The 21208-nt window shown below is 44.1% G+C and overlaps 1 protein-coding gene across 7 annotated transcripts in view; it reads right to left on the minus strand.

Moving 5' to 3' along the window:
- Positions 1 to 7291: 7291 nt before the first annotated feature.
- The window catches only part of chchd3a (coiled-coil-helix-coiled-coil-helix domain containing 3a), a 70562-nt gene continuing 56645 nt past the window's right edge, over positions 7292 to 21208 (minus strand). For 4 of the 7 annotated variants that reach the window (XM_034578192.1, XM_034578193.1, XM_034578199.1 and 1 more), the window contains 3 exons: positions 17595 to 17730; positions 17339 to 17379; positions 13734 to 14463 (listed from right to left, as the gene is read on the minus strand). In XM_034578192.1, the coding sequence (XP_034434083.1) occupies positions 14454 to 14463; positions 17339 to 17379; positions 17595 to 17730 (187 nt within the window). In that variant the 3' untranslated portion in view covers positions 13734 to 14453. Of the gene's footprint in view, positions 7580 to 13733; positions 14464 to 17338; positions 17380 to 17594; positions 17731 to 21208 lie in introns of those variants that run through there. The other 3 variants (XM_034578194.1, XM_034578196.1, XM_034578197.1) reach the window with 2 other exon arrangements.

Below are 21208 nucleotides of genomic sequence, written 5' to 3' on the forward strand. Positions count from 1 at the left end.
TCCTCTGGAACTGCTGCCTTGCTCCTGAGCTTCTTCTTTACATTGAAAAAGAGAGACGGAGCTGAAGGTGCATCTCACGTCATCTCCTGTGTTGTGCATCCAGGACATCACACAAGGACAGTGACACTGTGAGGAGGGGCCACCTGTGGCTCTGACATGAGTGTGTGTGTGTGTGTGTGTGTGTGTGTGTGTGCATACACAGTGTGTCTGTGCAGACCCTGGTGGGTCCCATTCAACACCTGCACTGCTGCTCTGGTGAGTTCACACTCAACTGCCACAAGAAGAAAAGGTTAAATACCAGGATGACACTGTTCTAACCAGCGTTTTTCACACCTTGTGGGTTCTATTGATGTGTGAATAACATTTATTCAACCTCTTCCTCATAACTCCACCTCAAGAACATCGAGTTCTATCTATCTGGCCAAATGTTATGTTGTTTGAAACTGATATTTACCAACAACCAGTTACTAAAGACCAACTTTAAATTTTAAACTGTTGAATGCAAGGAAGGAAAACTTTTCTTGGTATATTTTGGTAAGAATTAGATAATAATTTTATAACATTATGAAAATATACCATAATATAATTAAAAACATCTTATTATAACAGATTTTTATAACATGATACTTTTCCATTTTGGCAGCAATTTGCTTCCACACACTAACGAGTGCATGCAGAGGCAGTCGGCATCATAAGTGCGGGATAAAAGTTTCATATAGAAAAATACTGTGTTTTATAATTGCATATAAATATGCATCTCAATACACAGACTGCCGAGAGACTGCGCTGAGAAAAGTTTGACTTTTATTAGTTTCTCTTGTTTTATCGCCGACCCACTTGCAGTTTTTCTCTTTAATGTTCTCTTTCTAAACTAGTTCTACAGTCGATAAAATAAATTTAATGTAATTTCCAGTGACATTAAACACAGCCATCTGGTTTTGGATCTGTTGCTACGGGAGCGGACATGAATGTAAATCAGAAAAACAAAAGGAAAAATCTTTTCATCCACTTCTCGTTCTAAACTGAGGTGTTTAATTTGTCACATCTTCACTAAGTGTCTCATTAGGCCGCTGAAGAATTGTGTTTGCACGTCTTCACATCACAAAAACCAACAATGTCTTTAGGACCAGGCCGCGATGGTTGGAAACTCTGCAGGCGTGGGTGGTTGTGGGGGGGAAAACACAGAATTCTGAAGCAACGACTGAAACAATGAGAACGAAAAATACGTTTGCACCTGATCTTATGTCTCACTCTTTAAAAAGACAGAGACATGGAGCGGTGCAGCGTCGGCAGCTTTTCAATTCCACCTCCACAAGTGGCATGAAGCACGAGGAGGGGCAGCGTGAGTCGCCACGAACTCCATCTCCGTCCTCTTCTTTTTGGCTTTGTTCCACATTCCCACATCCCCACGTATTTTGAATTCCAAATGATGGGCACTTAAAACTCAAATCTTTTATTCATCGGTCTGATTGTGAAACACGTGGGTGGTTTGAAGTGCTTACGGCCACTTCCCCCAAACGGCATTTTAGTGATTACAGAGATCCGCGAGACGGAGTGGCTGCTTTCAATCTGGTGTCGCATGATTATTCAATAACTTACAACAAATAACAACTTTTTCTACTGTTTCATTTCTGCCTCTTTTGCTCACACACACGTACACACACACACACACATACAAAATATCCTCATGTATTGCTAATGATTGTGATATTAACTTCCTGTCACACACACTTTCCTCAGTTTCCTCTTTCAAACTCACGACACACAGAAATGTGCAGAAATGGCTCTGAAACGTTGTATCAATTATTTGTATTAAACTCAATTCAAAAAGTATCGCACACGGAGCATGAAAGTAACCCATAGTATATTCACATGGACTGTTGTCATGGTAACTTCCTCTTGGAGGCAATATACGTGTAAGTTATAGGAACGTTTATTTTTCCTGTGCGAGGAAACCTGGGAAACGTATATGAGAAGAGTCAAAGGTGCATTTGTGTGAAATCAAACAACATATGTGTGTGCGTGGCTTTACTCGTATGTTGCAACAGCATATTTAATAATGTGGGAAGAAAGAGGATTTCACATGTACAGTGTGAAGCTCACCAGTAAAACACAGGCGGATCAAAGGGAACCAGAATAGAAACGGAGTGGCTCTGACAGAGGAGAGGAAATAGTGCATCAACAGAACCAAACCAAGAAGTGTCTGCATCGATGAGTCATATGAAGTCGCCTGTTCACATCACATGATAACACAGCGTGAAGGTTCCTGAATGTTGGCTCTGTGATACGCTGGGGGCCATTAAGGGGCCACAATTTACACAGAGGGGCCAAATTACATTATCCAACATCCATGCACAAGTCTTGTGTTCTTCAAAAGAGCTTAGAAAATAAATGTTCTTAAAATAATTGTTATATTTATTGCCATAGGCATTACAGCTGTGCCCCTGGATCCCCCCCCGATCATTGCTTTCCCATCAAATCAAACTGATAATGTGAATTTGAGAATGAATTGCAGAAACACCAATGGATTATGTAGAAAGGTTTATTTTGGTTGAGGTTAAGACACAAAGGTTTGCACATTCTTACAGCAGGATGTAGTGAACACCACTACATTCATCCACAGACATAGTACGAGAGGTTGATCCCCCACAAATGAAATAACTAGATCTGATGAAAACAGTGTATTATGTTGTGGAGGCTGGATGGTAATTTAAGCGGAATAATAAAATAAAAAAAGCCCATGCAGGAATTCACAACATATTAAATTGAAAAAGTGACAGTGAATGATTAATAGTTTTCATTAAAACGCCACACCACAATAATTTTCCCCCGGAGTGGAAGATGTTTATTCCCCCCCCAAAGCACATGTCATTAGTAAAAAAAAAAAAAGGATCTGGCATCTCAAACACGAACAATTCATTTGATGATGCTGAACACAAGTAATAAGCAGGTTGTGTCTCGTGCTGCGTGATCCTGGTGCACGTCTGGAGAGGAGGAGGAGAAGAAGCTGTTCTCCTCTGTGTCCCCCGCAATTAACTCACGAGTGCCACCAGCGCTGTTCTACCCACTGAATGTCCTGTAGTAATGAAACCTTTAGCCTGGGGCCCTGTGTGAGTGTGGCTGAGGAACAATCAGGTGATAAAATGATAACTCTTTTTGTGTGTGTGTGTGTGTGTGTGTGTGTGTGTGTGCGTTACAAATAACAAGTCAGCTGAGCCGACACAAACAGAGACACATCCTTTAGCATTTATGAAACTGTTTCAATTACCTTCACTGCCACTTAAACCCAATGAGCTCCCCGCATTGTTAATATAACCCCTCAGGCCACACACACACACACACACACACACACACACACACACACACACACACACACACACACACACACACACACACACACACACACACACACACACACGGAGAGAGAGGGTTAAACTCCACCGAACGCTGATAAGCCAACGTCATTCACACAAAGCGTTAACACAGCACCGCGTCTGCTCCATCAAAATCAATAGCGGGCCCCCGGGTGCGGCTTGTCGCGGCCATGTTTGAGGGGAAGCACAACAGCGTAACACCGGCAGCAATAATAATGTTAATGAGCTCCACAGAAAGGTCAAGGCTAAACAAAAGAATTCCTCCTTTATAAATATTTAAGTGTGATTAACATTAGTGGTTCCTAATTAAGCCATCAATCTTTGCCCGGTGAAAGGACCTTTGATTAGCCGACACTCAGGACACCGCACTCCGGTGGAGAGCGGGCTCCGCGGGGCCTGATGGCGAAGCTGTCGAGGAGAGCGTGATCGCATCGGCCGACACAGAAATATCAATATACACTATATCTCAAGGCACTTCACATTGTTAGATTGAAACGAGCAAACACTTTGGCGACTCTGGAGAGATACAAACTCCCTAATTCGCCCAAATATCATCAGGAACTCTTCTGTAGAATACACAACAACTTTGTGTCTCTAATCAACCTCTGTTATAAGTGGAAAAATAAGAGAAGGCACTTTTATATTAAATGTAATTACAGCGATTGGCTCCAGCTCCCACTGTGAACCATTAAAGGATAAACGGTATAGCTAATGGATGGATGGCAATTTAAATGTAACAATTCAAACCCAAAGGTCTTAAAACAAGTCGACCTACATTATATTTTATTGACTTGTTTATTGACTCATATCTGCTTTAGCCGTGACTTTGGCAAAAACTCCCTGCTAGCCGGTTAGCGGCTGTTTGTATTGTCACAACATCAAACTAGGCCTTTTGATATTGTTTTGATTATGAGAGCCCTGAGTTACAGTGTGCCTTTAAGAGAGAAAACTAATTAAGAGTTTATTGCTTTCTAGAATGAGAAAGAGAAAAGTCTAATCTGATAATAACATAATAGACAGAATGAAAACAATACTTTAAGGTTTCCTGCAAATACATTAAAGCCCCAGTCACATCTAGGGCTGTAAACTCCATCAACAACAATTTGTCATCGCACGGGGGTTGAGTGTTGGGACTTTGGTGGGAAAGCAGGAGAAGTGTCACAGCTCCAACCAGCTGCCATGTGGCTCTAGTGAGACCCGGCCCCGTATTTACTCATCGTGCTAACAGATGTTAGTCTGCAGACGCCACACAGGGCTCCGTGGTTGGCACCGTTACTTCACAGCACGGACTTTCACAGATCAAATCTCGGCCTCGGACTCCTCTGTGTGTGAAACCTGTTTTCTTTTTTACACTGTCAGTTTGTCCCACAGTCCAATGTTGTGAAGTCTCAACTAAATGAAAACAATATATATTAAGAAAGTTGGTTTTATAGATACATTTATCAGATTTTCAAAAACTTGGTTTCTGTGTGTAAAATGAAGCATTTGGGAAATGATGACATCACAGCTTACTTTGCTCATTCCCACAGCAGCGGCAATATAGACAGTATATCTCTATGTTTGCACCACACCATGTATTTTCACAGGCGTCTGCCTTCGCCCAATGTTACCAGGACAACCAGCGATCTTTGGTATTTGACGGATCATTGATGTGGACTTCATCGCCCCCTACTGGCCCAGGACGTTCGAGCGTTTGAAGTTGTTTTCACGTTCTCGCGTGGACGGAGATAAAAAAAAAGAAAATAGCAGTTAATATTCATAGTCGTGTATATCAAGGCCTGAGATAGAGGGGTCTATAGGACCATGGGTTGGTTCTATAGTAGATAGGAATCATAGGCTATGTAACATTTCCAGTATATATCAATTCAATAATGGTGCCAGACTGGTTTTCCACATGGTTCTGGCTCACACACACACTAATACACATCGATCAACACAGCGAGCCGAGCTCAGCGTTAAATTCTCGTTACTCCAAGTCACCTGAGCGCTGGCTGTGTGTCGGTGTCCTCTGGGTTATACAGATGTTTATACGTGTGATAATGACTGTATGAATTCACTCGTGTGACCCAGAGACATTAAACAGAGATAATCACATTTTAACGTGTGTCTGTGTTGTGAATGCCTGGAAGCACGGTACACAAGCAGGGAGGTTTCACATTCAGCACAATGTGTGTGTGTGTGTGTGTGTGTTTTAATGTTCAACATCTCCTGTTTGCCCTCCGGCCCTCTGCTTACAATGTGAGAGTGTGCCTGTGCATGAGCTCCAGCCATAACGTGAATAATAAATAACTGTGTGTGTCTCTGTATTCAGCCTCTGCGCTGTATTTATGAGAACAGGTGTGTGTGTGTGTGTGTGTGTGTGTGTGTGTGTGTGTGTGTGTGTGTGTTTATGTACAGAAGCATCTCACATCCATATACAGAGGTGACCACAAAGTGCATCTGAAGGAACAACGTGAGTCAAACTGTAATTTAAATAGTTTCCTGCTCGTCCGAGTGCTCGGTGGCGTGCGGACGAAATTAACAAGAGAAGCGCAGGCACACGTCACAGTCGAGCCACAGCACGGGCTGCGAGTGCAAAGTAATTTAAATCCTCTTCTGAAGGGTGAGAAAACATTTTATACAGTTGTGGGGATTAGTCTAAACTGGCTCCTCGCGGGTCACGGATGGATCGGCTTATGCGGGGCCGTGTAACAGGTTTAGTAGCCACTGGCTTGTGGTGCAGTCATACGCTCCTCTGACATGGAGGGAGCATCTAACCTTCACATGAGGGCGACTCATTGGACGTCATGCTCAGGTCTGTCACCCATTCAGTCCATATCCGCTGATACATAATTCACGGTGACAATGTATGGTGCAGGTGGAGCTGTACCAGGGTGATGCGTTAACAAATGACTTGGTAATCCAGTCACTACTGTGATGGGTTAATAACAACGTGAGGAAACTAAAGATAAAATCACTTTAGAACTAATCTCGTGATAAAAATACCTAAAAAACCAACCAATTGAAAAGATAATGCTGTGTCCCTATATTAAACAAATAACTTGCTTGTGTAATCAATGCCATGTGCAATGCACCAACGTGCAGCTACACAAATATAATAACAACAAATAATACAAAGAACAATTAAATATGTTTTATTACGTGTGGCTCTTATTGGAAAATCTAAATATTGGATCCTGTTAAAAAGGGCAACAGCAGAAGATGAATGCAATGTAATAATGTACCTGAGGAAAACAAATTTGGAGTAAAGATATTGTGGCAAATAGAAATAAAAATTCGGTGTTTTTGCCAGCAATTGATTTTTTCCCCCTCTCATTACTAAAGGTCTGTTTTGCTGTTTGTCGGACTTCAGCCTCCCAACACGAATTAGAGGATATGTTGCACTTTGTTGTGGCTCTGCAGAAAGCAGACACACTTTAAAACCTGCAATCTGTTCCCTCACATTAAAAACATCCAGTCCTCTTATGCCTCTTCTCCACCAGCACCGCGGTGGAGCCAGTGCCTCCAGAACTGAGCCATTTTTGAAAAACAGGGCTGCATTTTGACAGGCTTGACAATTTAAACATGATGTAATCCCGTGTGGCCGGGAATGCACCAATCGGTCTGTTTGACAGTAAAGCCCAAAAGAAGAGCAGCACGAGGTGGAAGATCGAAATCGTGGCAAACTTTCTCTCAAGTTGTCTCAGAATGGTGCATCTCCGGTGCTCGACCCCCCCCCCCCCCCCCCCCCCCCCCCCCCCCCCCAAAGCCACCGACGTCAGGGGCTTCAACTTCTGGCTGCGGCACCTGACTTGTTTTGGTGGAAGTACATGAAACAAACACCCAGGTATAACTCAAAACGTTTATTACAGCCTTGCCAGAATCAACAGACTTTTTATTTAGCATTAAGTGAAATTGCCAGCTCCTCTTCCTCATTTGCGAAATGCAATCTTTCTAACTTCATAAACATAAAATGGATTGCAGGTCTGTTTACTGTTAGTTTATTGTAATAGAAGTGGTGTGATATAATAAACACAAGATAAGAAAGTGTCAAAAGTGCCCTTTTATATCAGGAAATAATAGCTTAAAGTGTGTGTGTGTGTGTGTGTGTGTGTGTGTGTGTGTGACCGAGTGTATGTGGTCTTCAACGTCATCCTCGGGTCCCCGGTGGTCTCACTGTCTCCTCAGCACGGCAGCTCAGGGCCTCATTACTGCTCACTTCATTTCTGTGGGGAAACAAAGTCAAAGGCAAGCTCTCACTCACTGCTTCCATCTCCTCTTCACCACACACACACACACACACACACACACACACACACACACACACACACACACACACACACACACACACACACACTTTCCATCCCACCACCATAAATGACGTCAAATCCTTCACACAGCTTTCATGATAGAGATCAACTGTGTATTTGTTCAATTCCTTCTCTCCTATCTTTTTTTCTTATCTCCCTTCTCTCTCTTTTTTTTCCTCCTTTGGTCCGTCACTTATTCGACAGATAGTTATTTATCCGTGTAGATTCTTCCACACCAGGACATGGACCCTTTTGATTTACACATAATTAAAGCCCATCTGACTGACACGTCGCACTTGTTGTCCTCACAAAAGGAACTGTTACCAATTAAAAAACGCTGTTGCAGAGTCAAACTAAGCAGTGGCAAGAAGAGAGAAGCACTCAGAGTTAGGTGCGCCATCTGTTTTTTTCCCACTGATACGTGACGGCTGTTGAGGTGTTAGAAGAGGATTCTGTGTTCTGCAGGGGACAAAGGGGATAGATGGCTTTTAATCTCCTTCCATTTTGACTTGGAATGGTTCTCATGGTTACTTAGCTCATTGCTGTATCCTTAGAAATACCTGAAAGTGATGATTTACGTTCTATAAATACACATATTAGTGTTAGTTGTGTAGCTTAGCATTAGAGGAAAAGAGATATACCACTCATATAGGAGGCTCGTTGCTGGGTTAGAGGTTTTATCGTCACGAAGAAGTTCCTGCTCCTTGTTTAGCAATCCCGATGCTTTCGAGCTCTTCCTGGGGGATCCTGAGGAATTCCCAGGCCAGATGGGAAATGGAATCTCTCCACCGAGTCCCTGGGTCTACCCCGGGGTCTCCCACCGGTTGGGCGGGGCCCGGTAAACCTCCAATGAACCTGATCTCATCTAACACCCAGTGAGAAAGCAGCATCTGTTCAGTTCCAAGCAAATTTTCAAACAACTATTAAAGTTTGAGTCCGTCCGATGAAACTTTCTCTGCCAGCGAGCAGCTTTGGCTCCAAGGAGCCTTTGAATGACCAAAACTTTATAGTAAAAAAGAAAAAGCGGACGGTAGCAGCAGTTTCTAACACCCGCGCCAATAACTCACTCCCCCAGCGGCGGAGCAGAAGTTCTGGCTGCAATGAAAAGAGTTGTTGATGGCGACGGGCAGACAGACACACCGGCACAGACCCAGAGAGGGGTGCGGGCGAGAACAAAATAAAAGAAGAAGAACAAATAAATAAGAGTTGGGAGAGAATGGCGGAGGGAAAGCGTGAGCGGAGAGAGAACTCTATAAATTGTGGCCTGATGCAGGGCTGCAGGAAGGGGTGTAGCAGCCTGATGAATAGAGCCATCAGCCTAAGCAGAGGCTACAGAGCAGCCTGCCATCTGCCTGCCCATTACCAGAATGGAGTGCATGACGGCCTCCTCTCATCTGCGGGCCCCACTGGCATCGCTGGCAACCAGGACCATTTCTTTATGTGCATGTGCGATCACTCTCAACTCCGAACGCCTCCTCCAGATTTAACCATAAACACCATTTTCTCTTTTTTTTAAATTTGTGTGGTTTAAATGCATTTGTCAAGCGCTTGTGTCCGTGTGAAGCATATGTGTGTTTGCATGTGTGTGTGAGCAACAAGGCGAAGGGTGGCCCTCGCAGAAGAGCTGCAGCGGCACGGCAGACGAATTCACACCTCATTGGCAAACAAGGAAGGCCGACCACCGCCAGCAGATCCACCCCTCAGGCTGCCGTCCTATTCTTCAGTATCCTTGATGATTTAGAGATGGTGAGGAGGGGGAGCAGAAGAAAACGTAAAGGAAAAGAGCAGAGGGAGAGTGAGACGGAACAAAAGAACTAAAAAAAGGGAGTAAATGCAGGAGCAAGAATAGGGATAGACTGTGCGGAGAGACACTGAAAGGCACAAAGAGCCGTGCAGACGGATAAGAGCCAGGAAGCGAGTGCAGTGGGGAAAAGTTAAAAGGGAAAAAGCTATTTTCTTCAGAGAAGGTCATTAAATCAAATGTGATTAATCATCGTGGTGGAGGATGTTTCCTTTTGTGTCGCGGAGTTGAGTGCATTCTGCTTTCCAGCCTCTTCCCAGAGAACTGAGCCAATAGAGAAGTGAGGAATCGTGCGAATAGAAAGAATGAAAATGAGATTGGAGCTTTATCCTCATCGCTTCGTGCAGCTCAATACAGGACCCGGCGCTGGTGGGAGCCACTGGGAGAATTCCACTGTGCACACAGAGACAGATGGTACGGAGCACTTAAAGAGACACGCAGAGCTACACTGACAGAAGGCCATACCAATAACTGCTGTGGCACGCAGTAGTAGGGTAGAAGTGCAGAGTTTAAAGTCTTAGTGTGAGGGTACGATATGAGGTGGGTTTATTAAACAGAACAATCTGGAGTGGAAGGGACACCTCCACCGAGGCCTGATATAACTAAACATGCCTGGTATTCTTATTGCCTGGGAAATTGGTAAAAAAAAATGGCAATGTTGAAGAAACTATAGGATCTGCCCCTTTGTCCTGAGCCACGTCAAAGTTGAATGGGTTCATTATCAGGTCATGTCTCACCCTTCCACCAAGTCTTATGGAAATCCATTGGGTGGTTTCTGCTTTATACTGGTTACAAGCAAACAGACAGGGGGTGAAAACATAACCTCCTTGGTGGAGGATTAATTATACGCATCAGAGAACACTGATATTTGTTTTTATTTTCAGAGGCTTAGAAATTGATGTATTGTTAAGTTCTAGTTGAAATGTTGGTGTGTGTATTTTAAAATTCAAGCCAGCATGTACCAAAACAAACAAAATGTTTGTGTGTGGATCCAAAAACACTGATTTAAAGCTTTAAATTCCAGTTGGACAAAAAGGAGGCAGGTGTTTCTTTGAACTACACAAAGTTTGGCTCATTTTTTTTAACCTCTGATTATGTTGTAACCCCTGTCTCTTATTTGTTGGTTGGTTAGTCGGCAGGATTACGCAAAAACTACTTGATGGATTTCCCTGAAACTTGCTGGAAGGATCCATCCTTGGAAATCCAGGGACAAGGAAAAGCCACTAAAGTTTGGTGTGGATCTGGACAAAGGTGCAAAGTGAGGATTTATTTTATCACTTTCTTTAACTTTTTCACAGATTTTCATGTAAATAAAAAGCATCTTTAGGTAAAACTAATGTCTCAGACTTTGTGCAGTGGAGTTCAGATCCAGATAAAAGTCTTGATCTTGCAGATGTGGTTTCACAAGTGGAGCGTTGGCCCCTCGGTTGAGGTTTGTGTCATTCTACTTTCCCCATTGGTCTCCAAGAAGCTCCAGATATCCAGGGTGGTCATCACATTATTCTCCCAGTCCCATTGTTTTCCTGCAGGTGCATGTGGGACTTCACTGAGACACATAGCACCTGTACAAGCGCAGCACTTCTGGCATCTGCTTCACTGTGTAACTTTGTTTTTGTGTATAAATGCATTTGTTCATGTCTTGAATTCCTGTTCTCTGCAGAAACAAAACTTACATCATCGTGGAGAACAGAGAAGAGACGGATGAGAAGCATCAACAGTGTTAGCAGGTTTTTCAGCTCATGATTCCCAGTAACACTGACACTGACACCAGCCTGGTGATGAGATTAGTCAGCTGGAGCTAAACCTCAGGCCTCTTCCCATTAAGGGGAAGTGGTTTCATCATGGCTGGGTCTTGAGATGTTCTTACTTCTGTGACTTCTCAGTATTGTGTTATACTGGGAGAAGATGCTCTCTCGCTGTTTTCTAAGTGTCTCAAATCAGAAACATAACAACACTGACCTGTTCTCCATTCGCGACGACCGCTGCCCCTCCAGTTTCCTCCTGACGGCACCGATGTTGCAGCAGTAAGTTTGTGATGTGTATTTGTTCGTTTTTTACCAAAGCACCAAATAATTGTAGATACTCCAAACATACACATTCCACTACATGTTGAAACTTGTGTAAACTTGTTTTATTCTTAATGAAAATATCATTATTAGTTGATGTTTTCTTCTGTGTTTGTTTGTTAGCAGGATTACACACAAACTACCACTACAAAACTATTTGTTGTTTAACATTTGAGTTTTTGATATTTTTTTGAAAGTAAATCAAGCATGTGCAGACTGATATCTGTGAACAGGTTAAATTTGATTTGGGTCCAGATAATGATCCAAATTTAGATTTTTATGGGGTAATCTTTACTTCTATATAAAAAATATCCCTTTCAACAGTATCAGAGAATGGATATTTTTGTGCATGGTATTTGTATCTGATATCAATTATGCAATATGAGGATGGGCAATCAGCCTGGGTGGTGGTATGTGCCCTCCTAGCATTATGTTCATGTTCATGTTCGAGTTTTTAGCAAACAACTGTCGGTGCTGCACGTTGTAGAAAGCACGTTTTACTCCGAATTAAAATATCATTATTAGTTGATTGATGGACGATAAATTGTTGTGGAATATTGTAGCTCAACGACATCTCATCCACACCTACCGAAATAGAAAAAGTGTTTTTCTATTATTATTATTCTTCACCTCCGAATCTCATTACGTCTACTACCTGATAAATGAGAGATCTTAACAGTGTCAGATGGCGTGTTTATAAATTCCAGCTAATTTAGCACAACATTAAGTTTGAATTGTCTGCTGTTCCTCGGGCGATTCATCAAACTAAATAAACCAAACGCTGCTTCTCTGTGACTTTAGAGGACGAATCACATCATCGACTCTACTTCTACAGGCTCTTCTTGAGTCTTTGAGCGTTTGAATAGAAGATTTACAAGTTGAGAAGGTTGTAGAGGTCATAGCGGAGGCAAGGTAAGCCCCATGTTGGGATCTCATGATATAATAATCATGCTTTTAATTATATCAGAGGGGATATAATCTTATTACAGACAGAACACAGCGTTAAATCACTTATCTGGGCTCAGAGGCACTGGGTCAGACAGAGGAGTCTGTGCTTGTATCAGGAAAAAGTGGGAAAACAAGTGGGGAGAGATGTGCAGAGAGAAAAAGAAATGGGGCTTAGTCTGTTCTGTGGAGAAACACCTGCCATGAACTCCACTTCCCATTATTCCTAACCTTTAGAACCCCCCCCCCCCAACACACACACACACACACACACACACACACACACACACACACACACGGCCGCTGTATAATAGAAGCAGACCCCTAAACCCTCGGAGACTCTAAAAGTCAAAAAGCAAAAGGACAGCTGACTGACAAACAGAGGGGGATTAGTCCCAATGAATCACATGCTTGCACGCACACACACCCCGTCTCTGTTGCTCTCCTGTTCTGTCCATCTCACACACACACACACACACGCACGTTCCTCTGATGCAGAATCAAGATAAAGTCTCGTATGTGATCACCTGCCTCCACATCAAACCCACATAAGCCTCCCAAGGACTCAGAGGTGGGGGGCGTCACACACACAGTTACCCCCCCAACACACACACACAGTCAAAACAAACACACACATACATAACAGTGTCTGTCTACCCTGTTAAACCCAACCCGGGGAGTCTGGCAGAGTGCAGACAGCGTGGAGAAGCCGTCTCCTCCAAGGCAACATTAGCCTGGGAGACTGAGCAGAGGAGAAACACACTCCAGAAAGAAAGAGGGGAAGAAGACAGAGGAGCGGGGGGGGAAGAGGCAGAGAATAAGTAGATAAGTGTAGAGAAAGAGGGACAATGAGCGGATAAGAAAGAGGTAGAGATCCCTCGCTCCTGTTACTGAGCAGATGAGGATTCAGACGACAGAGCTAAATAAAGAAAGGCAGATAGAGAAACGGAGGGAAAGATGGATGATGAAGCAAACATCTGGGACGAATAGTTTCCCCCAACGCTTCAGTCCCCATCTCCTGGGCTCGTTCACTCTGTTTGGAAAAATGTCGCTGTGACAACACGAAGGCCGCGTATCCATCAAAGATATACAACGCTTCCTGTAATTAGCATAAAACACACACGCACACGCACATGCACACTCACACACACACACACACACACACACACACACACACACACACACACACACACACACACACACGAGAGAGATGGAGCCCACTGAATATTAATGGAGAAAAGTTCAACAACAGTTCCTGTATTGTTTCGTCTTTTATTTTTCCTCTGATCAGACATCGTGGCAAAGTGTTGCTCTGGATGAAGACTCAACACGCGGATCGTTACAATATTAACGTGACACGACAACATCACACCGACAGATGCAAAGGAGACACGGGTGCGTACACGTGTGTATCTGCGAACAGGACAGTGCAGGAACTGGTGGAAACACTGAATTAATGACAACAGATTGAGGACTGACACTAAGGTGTAAAAATAGAGTTTCGTTTTTCTAAAGAGCAGTGGAGTGAGAGGGGATGGCTGGCGTTCTTGAGGTGGTTCTGGTTCATCTTTGTCCTTTTTCAGCGGGCCAAGCTCCGGCCTGCTGGGTCCCGCGGGTCACCGGTGTGTCTCCAAAAATGGCCGACAGTATCGCTGCCGACAGGATAGACGAAGGTTTGGAGAGGTAGGAGGAGGAGGAGATAAGAGTTGAGGGAAAGGACGTCTACTTCTCATTCTAGGTGCTGTGTTCAGTGCCTAGTGTGGCTCCGTGGCAGGGATTTGAGGGTGTGTGTGTGTGTGTGTGTGTGTGTGTGTGTGTGTGTGTGTGTGTGTGTGTGTGTGTGTGTGTGTGTGTCGGTGCTGATTCATTCCCCTCCTCCTTCACTGCAGTCTGGTCTGTCAGTCGTTCGGTCGATAATCAGTAATCCCACACAATAAACTCCCTCTTACTTTCTCCTTTCGTCCTTAACCCCCGGTCCTCAACTTGTTCTGCAGATAGAAACAGAGCGGGAAGTGCATTAGATAGACAAGAGGGGCAAATCAAATCAAATCTAAACAGACAACGCAAAGAGAAGGGAAAGATAATATGTCAAACAGGAGAGACAAGACAGAGAGAGACGAAAGGCCTGAGAGAGTAAAAAAAAAAAAGGAAAAGGAGAAGAGGATGGAGTGAGTTTGAAAAGTAGAAAAAGGACCGCAGGGCAGTGGATTTCATGTTAGCGATAAGTGCAGGCACAAATCCCCCAGCACTCGCTGTCAATAACCATTTGAACCAACCTATTGCAGCTGATCCCTCTGTATGAAAGAAAAAAAGATGAACGACGGGGAAAAAATAGAGGAATTAAGGGACATAAGGGAGCGAATAAGGTAGAGAAAGAAAATATGTTCTTCCTCGCAGACCAACTTAATAACAGGGATTCGGTTCCACGTCAGTAACATTTCATCTCTGCAGTTACACAGAGGGTATATCTTCTGCAATATTGATTTGACCACGAAATGGTTATCAATAAAAAACACGGTCTCTGAAGAGACCCACCTCACTGCAGAGTGTAGGTTAAGTCTTTGACAGAAACACGGATGATTCCAGCTTATTACAACTTGGCTCGTCCTCGTCACCATCGTTTCTGGAGGTTATGAAAACACTGTCTACAGTTCCAAGGTAACTGCTGAGATGCAGGAACGTGGCAGCATCAATACAGTGGATTCCAATAGGGCAACAAATATTGGAGACGCACTAATCCAATGCAGGTATTGATCTTGTATAAATGTCCTAAACAAAACGTGTACAGTCACCTTGAAGCCATTTTAAGGTCATTAAGGTATTTGTTTTTTCGTGTTTAATCAATTTCAGGAGAGGAACATTAAATTAAAAGTAAAAAATATCTGCTTGGTCAAGATTTACTGACACAAGTGCTGAAATGACAAATTAAATCATAATTTATACTTAGAGGAGCAATATTGATTGAAACGCTGTCTATATCAAAGGGGATGTCGGTGCAGTTGCATAAGGTCGCGGCACCTTTTGCATTTCAATACTTTGCAAACCTAACACCTTTCCAAACCGCAAACACGACTCAGGCTTGGTCCTTTGAGAGTAAAAAAGGAGATGGGTCAGTCTGAGAAAAAATGAAGGGGAGAAGGAAAAGATAGGGAGCAGGAGGCGGTCATGCAGCGAGAATATGGAATGAGGAGCCGAGCAGTGGATGGAGAGATCGGCCCTCGTGATAAACTCTTATTCATAGAGGGAGAAAGAAAGAAGAGACTTTATCTGTCCTTCCACTGCCTCCTCCACACTGTTTGCTATCTGGACCTGTTAAGTGGTGAATGCATTAGAAGTGTGACGAGGGGATGAAGGGATAGCGGATGGAGGGATGGCAGGGGCACAAAAGAGAGCGAACTTGGGTTTGAATGTTATCAGCGACGGTGCCAATAAGAAGCCTAATTATCAGTGACAAAGGCCGAGCGGCTGAAAAGGCCTCTGCTTCAGGTGACTCCAGTTGACAAGTCAATATAGTAGAAGTGAGATTTAGGGTCGTTTGGTTTAGATCCAGTGGGATCTGGCGCCTCACACATCCCGATCTGTAGCCGTGGTGCTGCCGGCTTCAGTCGAATTTGAGAAATGGAAGGAGAAGGATGAGGGACGGGCTCTTTTGGAGCTTCTGACCTCCGGAGGTCAAAGTCACATCCTATGACACATCGTCTCGGGTGCAGCTTCCTGCCTGGCTGTGATAAAACTGTGTAAACATCCTAATCATCAAGCTGCATCAGCCCATATCAACTCCACTTCATCCCCCCCACCCCCCACTGTTTTGTCAGCTGTGTAATTCTGCATATTATTCCTTTAAAGCCTTATCGCAGAACTGTTTCTTCTGCACCTAATGACTTTAAAAGCAAGTCTTAGATAAGCGCAGATGAACAGGAGTGTGCCACGATTGCCGCGGGGTGATAAACACAAGTGGATTACCATATCGTCTCAGGCTTGCTTCCAAACAATTTACAAGATCATAACAGCATCCGGATGGCGAACGCACCGTTGCTGAATCCCGACGAGGCTACAGGTAGCGCACTCTCGAAAACGCACGTACGACACACACGCGCACGATGAATAAAACATTGCGCAATTTACATAATGTATAGCTTAAAAATCTGCCTGCATCTGACTTTTAGATCTAATACTAATACCCACGAGAGTGAGCGACACACTGGAAACTCCTCAATTCTGGCAAAACAATGCAATTGAAAAAAAAATGAAAAAAAATCTAATATAAAAGCTCTATGAATGTAAATTGAGCCTTTTTGGGGGGTAATGGATGTTACATATTGCAAAGTGAGAGAGGGGGAATCAAGTTAATATCAACCTGAGTGACATTACCATTACACCACAGTGTGTGACCGCCGGGAAAGAAAAAATAAAAAAGAGTTGTACTTGACAATGAAAGGAGGAAACATGGAGAGGACGATGGTTCCCAACTAGCGGCGGCTACTCCTTTGGTTTTATTACATTAAAACACACACAGTGACAGTCAGGGAATGCCTGTGTCAGCAGATATTATGGAAATACAGCAGAAGGTTTAAACTATGTAGAATGAGCTGTACTCAGGCGCCAGTAGCCCTGTGGAAATGATATTCTGCTGTCTAAAAGCAAAGGGCTGCTGCATGTAAATGGATGCCAGCATGCTTGTGTGAGTGTGTGTGTGTGTTTCATTTAGACATTTAAAAAGCAGACCGACTGTTCTACTCCAGCTATCACACACATCTAAGCGGCCAATGATGTTTCGCTAACACACACATGGGACTACTTTGTAATACAAACATCAATTCGACTGAAAGCTACACTACAGGATTAGGAAGCACTATGACTCACATATCATCTCTCCATGAGGGTGCATGCACATGCTTGTCATTCTTCAGAAAGGGGAGAAAAATGCATTATTTCAGTGGGTTGTTGTGGTTTTAAATTCAAGTTTTACATATTTTCCTCACCTGCCTGCTCTTTCATTCCACTTACCAAGCGTGCAATGCACATATGCGTAACATTCATATGCAAACGTTTCCAGCGTAGTGCATCAAATGATGTTTACATGAGATATGAAAAAAGGATTAGTCTGGTAAACACCCACCTGTTTCGAGTTGTTGACACACTGCAGGTAAAGGGCTGCTATGTTGGAGCAGTGGAGGGTTTTCCCGACATTCTCTTTGTAGCACGCGAGGATCTGGCCCTGCAGGTCTGTGCACACGGGATACATCTCATACCGCCTGCGGGGGTGAGAGAGGGGAGGGAGGCAGCGTGAAAAGTTGTGGAAAAAGTGGCATCAAAAAGAAAAAGAGGATGGGGCAGGAAGGGAGAGAGTGAGGGATGAGAGTTGAGGAAAAGGGATGGACGTGTTAAATGTGTGGGAGAGAATCAGGTGGATGCTGGGTAATGCAGGTGGACAGAACAATTAGTGCGAGACAAAAAAGATTGAGAAGAAGAGGAAAAGAAGACATATTCTTGGAAAATGGACAAATCGATGGTCATTTTCTCTCAACAGAGTTCATGCACTGTTAGAGCACCCTGAGCTACGCTGTGTGTGTGTGTGTGTGTTTGTGTGTGTGTGTGTGTGTACACCCCCTGTCATTTCTATTATTACTCTCATTCCAGCCCAAAACACCATCAGCGAGAATCAGCGTCACTGTATTTGCTGCGATGGGGTCGGAGGTCAATCCGACCTGCACGGACTGCAGGGATGACCACGTCGATGTGTGCATTACAACATATCGACAGGGAGGCCAGAGGGCTTTTCTAAAAATGGACAATAAGAGGCATCAAATACAGCTTCCAAAACAATGGCTGCTGTCCATGAGAGGGAACAGAGGAGAAGCTATAACTTTGCCATTCCTTGTGCAATACCGAGCAAAACGAGAGTGATGGTTGAGTGTAGAAAAGCAATAAAGCTTGCTGGGATGATGATAATGATGATGGGGTTAAAATTGCTGGCCAGCTCAGTATACCTACCCATTTAATTAGTCCCTTTTCTTGTGTCTTACCACTAAAAACCATTTAAAATGTGTTATGGACGAGAGTATTGATCCCTCTACAAGGTGGAATCCATCCATTGATTCAGAATGGCTCCCTGCAAGTGTCTACCATTTACAAACTGGGGAGCCATCACCTTGGACTGGTTTAAATGTCAAACTCAATCTCTTAGCATCCAAGAGGAGGTTGCTGCTATAGACTGTGAATGCAAATTGTCTGGTTATTGGCTACACATCACTAGCTTAGCACACTCCAAGTCTGTCCTTGAGGTCTGCTTCAGCTTTAGAGCGGCAGTCTTAGCTGGTAAGCTCCAGATGCTAGTACCTCTAATGATGGATGCTACGCTAAACTTAAGTGCATCAAATTGGACCTTCGTTAGATCCAGGAGTCGGACCCTTTTTAGCCAATCCAGGCGGTACCACCAGCACTGGCGCCGCTGCCAGTGTTAACTGCTTTTGTCTGTCTCTTCACACAGCCCATAAAAATCCATAATGACAACACATGCACACGCTCGGGCTATTATGCTAATGGCGGTGTCATCGTTTTGTTCACACCAGTGCTCAGGACACTCCATCTGCCTCACTAAACCCGCCTTGCATGGGTGTGAAAGAGGGAGATTTCGCCCGTCAGCAACTCCGGAGCTCCCAAAGGGATATTGGGGGGGCGAAGCCGGGCCCCTGTAGTCAGAATCAGATGTTTGATTTGCCCCCTGGAGTGAGAAATTACCCCCCCGTTGGATACAAAGCAGGGGATTGGTCGCATGGGTCATTACCCAGGGTGCAATGCAGCAGGAAGATGGTGGAGCTACGATGTGTACATATGTGCATCTCCACATGGTCATATTTGCTTGGGGAGGCCGGAAGAACCTACAGTACAGGACAGTGATGATTAGTGGCAACATGAGAGGAAGTCAAAATAGTTATAGCTGGTGCTTTAAGGAATAATCCAGTGCTCTGAGGAGCCTTCTTATAAAACTTGAGCATCTATGCAGTGGAAAGGTAGAAAATAAATTCAAAATAAGTGCAAACCGACAGAGAAAAGGGTCAATGGTATTCCCCATTGACCCAGAAGGTCCACGGCCACTTCCAGACTGATTTCTCCTATTAGGCTTGACTTGAACTTCGGGTATGTTTACAAATACTATCAGCAGAGCCGGGGCCCATATACCGCTCGTCGGAGTAAGAAAATATTCATAGTACACATTTGGTTGTTAAATCGATATGTTCCCGTGTGCAAGGATTTGGAGAGGAAAAGTCTTGCAGGATTGAGCCATCATCTGTTTCCAGTAAAGTATCCCAGCCATTGTAGTCAGTGGCTAATGGCAGCTATTACCCGACACATGGAGAGAACACTGCAATGGAAAATAAACTTAAAATAGTCTCCATTTCAAACTGAAGGGCCACGAACAGGGCGTTTCAGGCAAAACCGAGACAAACTGAAAGAATCTGCCCCGGACATGAGAGCGGTATTCATCCTCCCACTCTCTGCAAGGAAGTGAATAAACAAACTTCCCAAAATGTCAGACTATTCTTTAAAAACATTGGCTGATTCCCGGGTGAGTCTACGCCTTGAAATAATTCCTGGCATTTATAGAACTTTAAGCGCGGATTGGGACATTATCATGCTGGGTGTGCAGGGGGGTTCTGCGCTTGTGCATCCGTCGGGGGAGAAATTCAGTCATTTGCTGGGAGGCACGACAAGGCCATTGCTCTGCGTCGGGGTATTGAACGATGACAGCGGCGCGGGGCAGGAATCGCTGCCATCCTATTCCTATGGATCCTGGCACTCATTTATTACAGCGCCTATGGGTATCTACGGGGACGAGAGGAGCCACATACACCCACTAATTACTTTCTTAAGCATCTGCGTTAATGCCAGGTGCATCCTGCTGATACAAACCACAGTGTTTATCACCAGTAATGGCCTCAGAGAGAGAAAGGAGGTAACATGAAGGCAGGGAGGGAGGGAGGGACGGGGGGGAGGTAGATAGAAATGAAGAGCATTTCCTGATGAGGAACTAGACAGTGGTGCTTCTATTTTTTGCTTGCTCCTCCGGTTCTCTCGGCGAGGAAGCGCCTCAGACCGCGGTTGAGTTAATCACGGAGACAATAACACTGTCACACACACTATCATCTATCATTAAGATTAACATTAAGTTCATGACGCCAAGCACACGGAGCTGGTAGGGAGAGACTTCAGCCCCCCCCCCCCCCTCAGTTCCACATTAGCTGCCCTCCCGTCATTTACTGCAGAAACACGACTGCAGCGCTATGCAGCAGGGCGAGCAGACGCAAATAGGACGGACAGGTCGTATCGGTAATAGGCTACAAACACAACTGTTTCTATGAACGAGAGTAAAGGATTTTTATTTACTCAGCAATAAAAGGTTGTGAGATTCTATCTATCGGAGCAAAGTGATATTAGTCTTCTTCTGTTGGTCGATTGAAAAGTGGGCATTTTAAAGCTTATCAATACCTTCTGATAAACAAAAAGCCCATGAAACGAGACAAACGTTCGGTTGTTCCTGATGAATTCTTGTGAAAAGAGTTTGAATAGTTCCAACACTTAAATGCTCCTTAGTAGAAGCACAGTGAATCCCTGCACTGTGGGAATCCTTGGGTATAATTATAGATGTAGTTGAAAACAACCATGAATCACCCAGTTCCCATGTAACCTGAGGAGAGAGGCATTCATAAACAGAGCTTCTGTTCCACATTC

Source organism: Hippoglossus hippoglossus, chromosome 23 (genome assembly GCF_009819705.1).
Source record: "Hippoglossus hippoglossus isolate fHipHip1 chromosome 23, fHipHip1.pri, whole genome shotgun sequence".
Classification (NCBI taxonomy): Eukaryota; Metazoa; Chordata; class Actinopteri; order Pleuronectiformes; family Pleuronectidae; genus Hippoglossus; species Hippoglossus hippoglossus.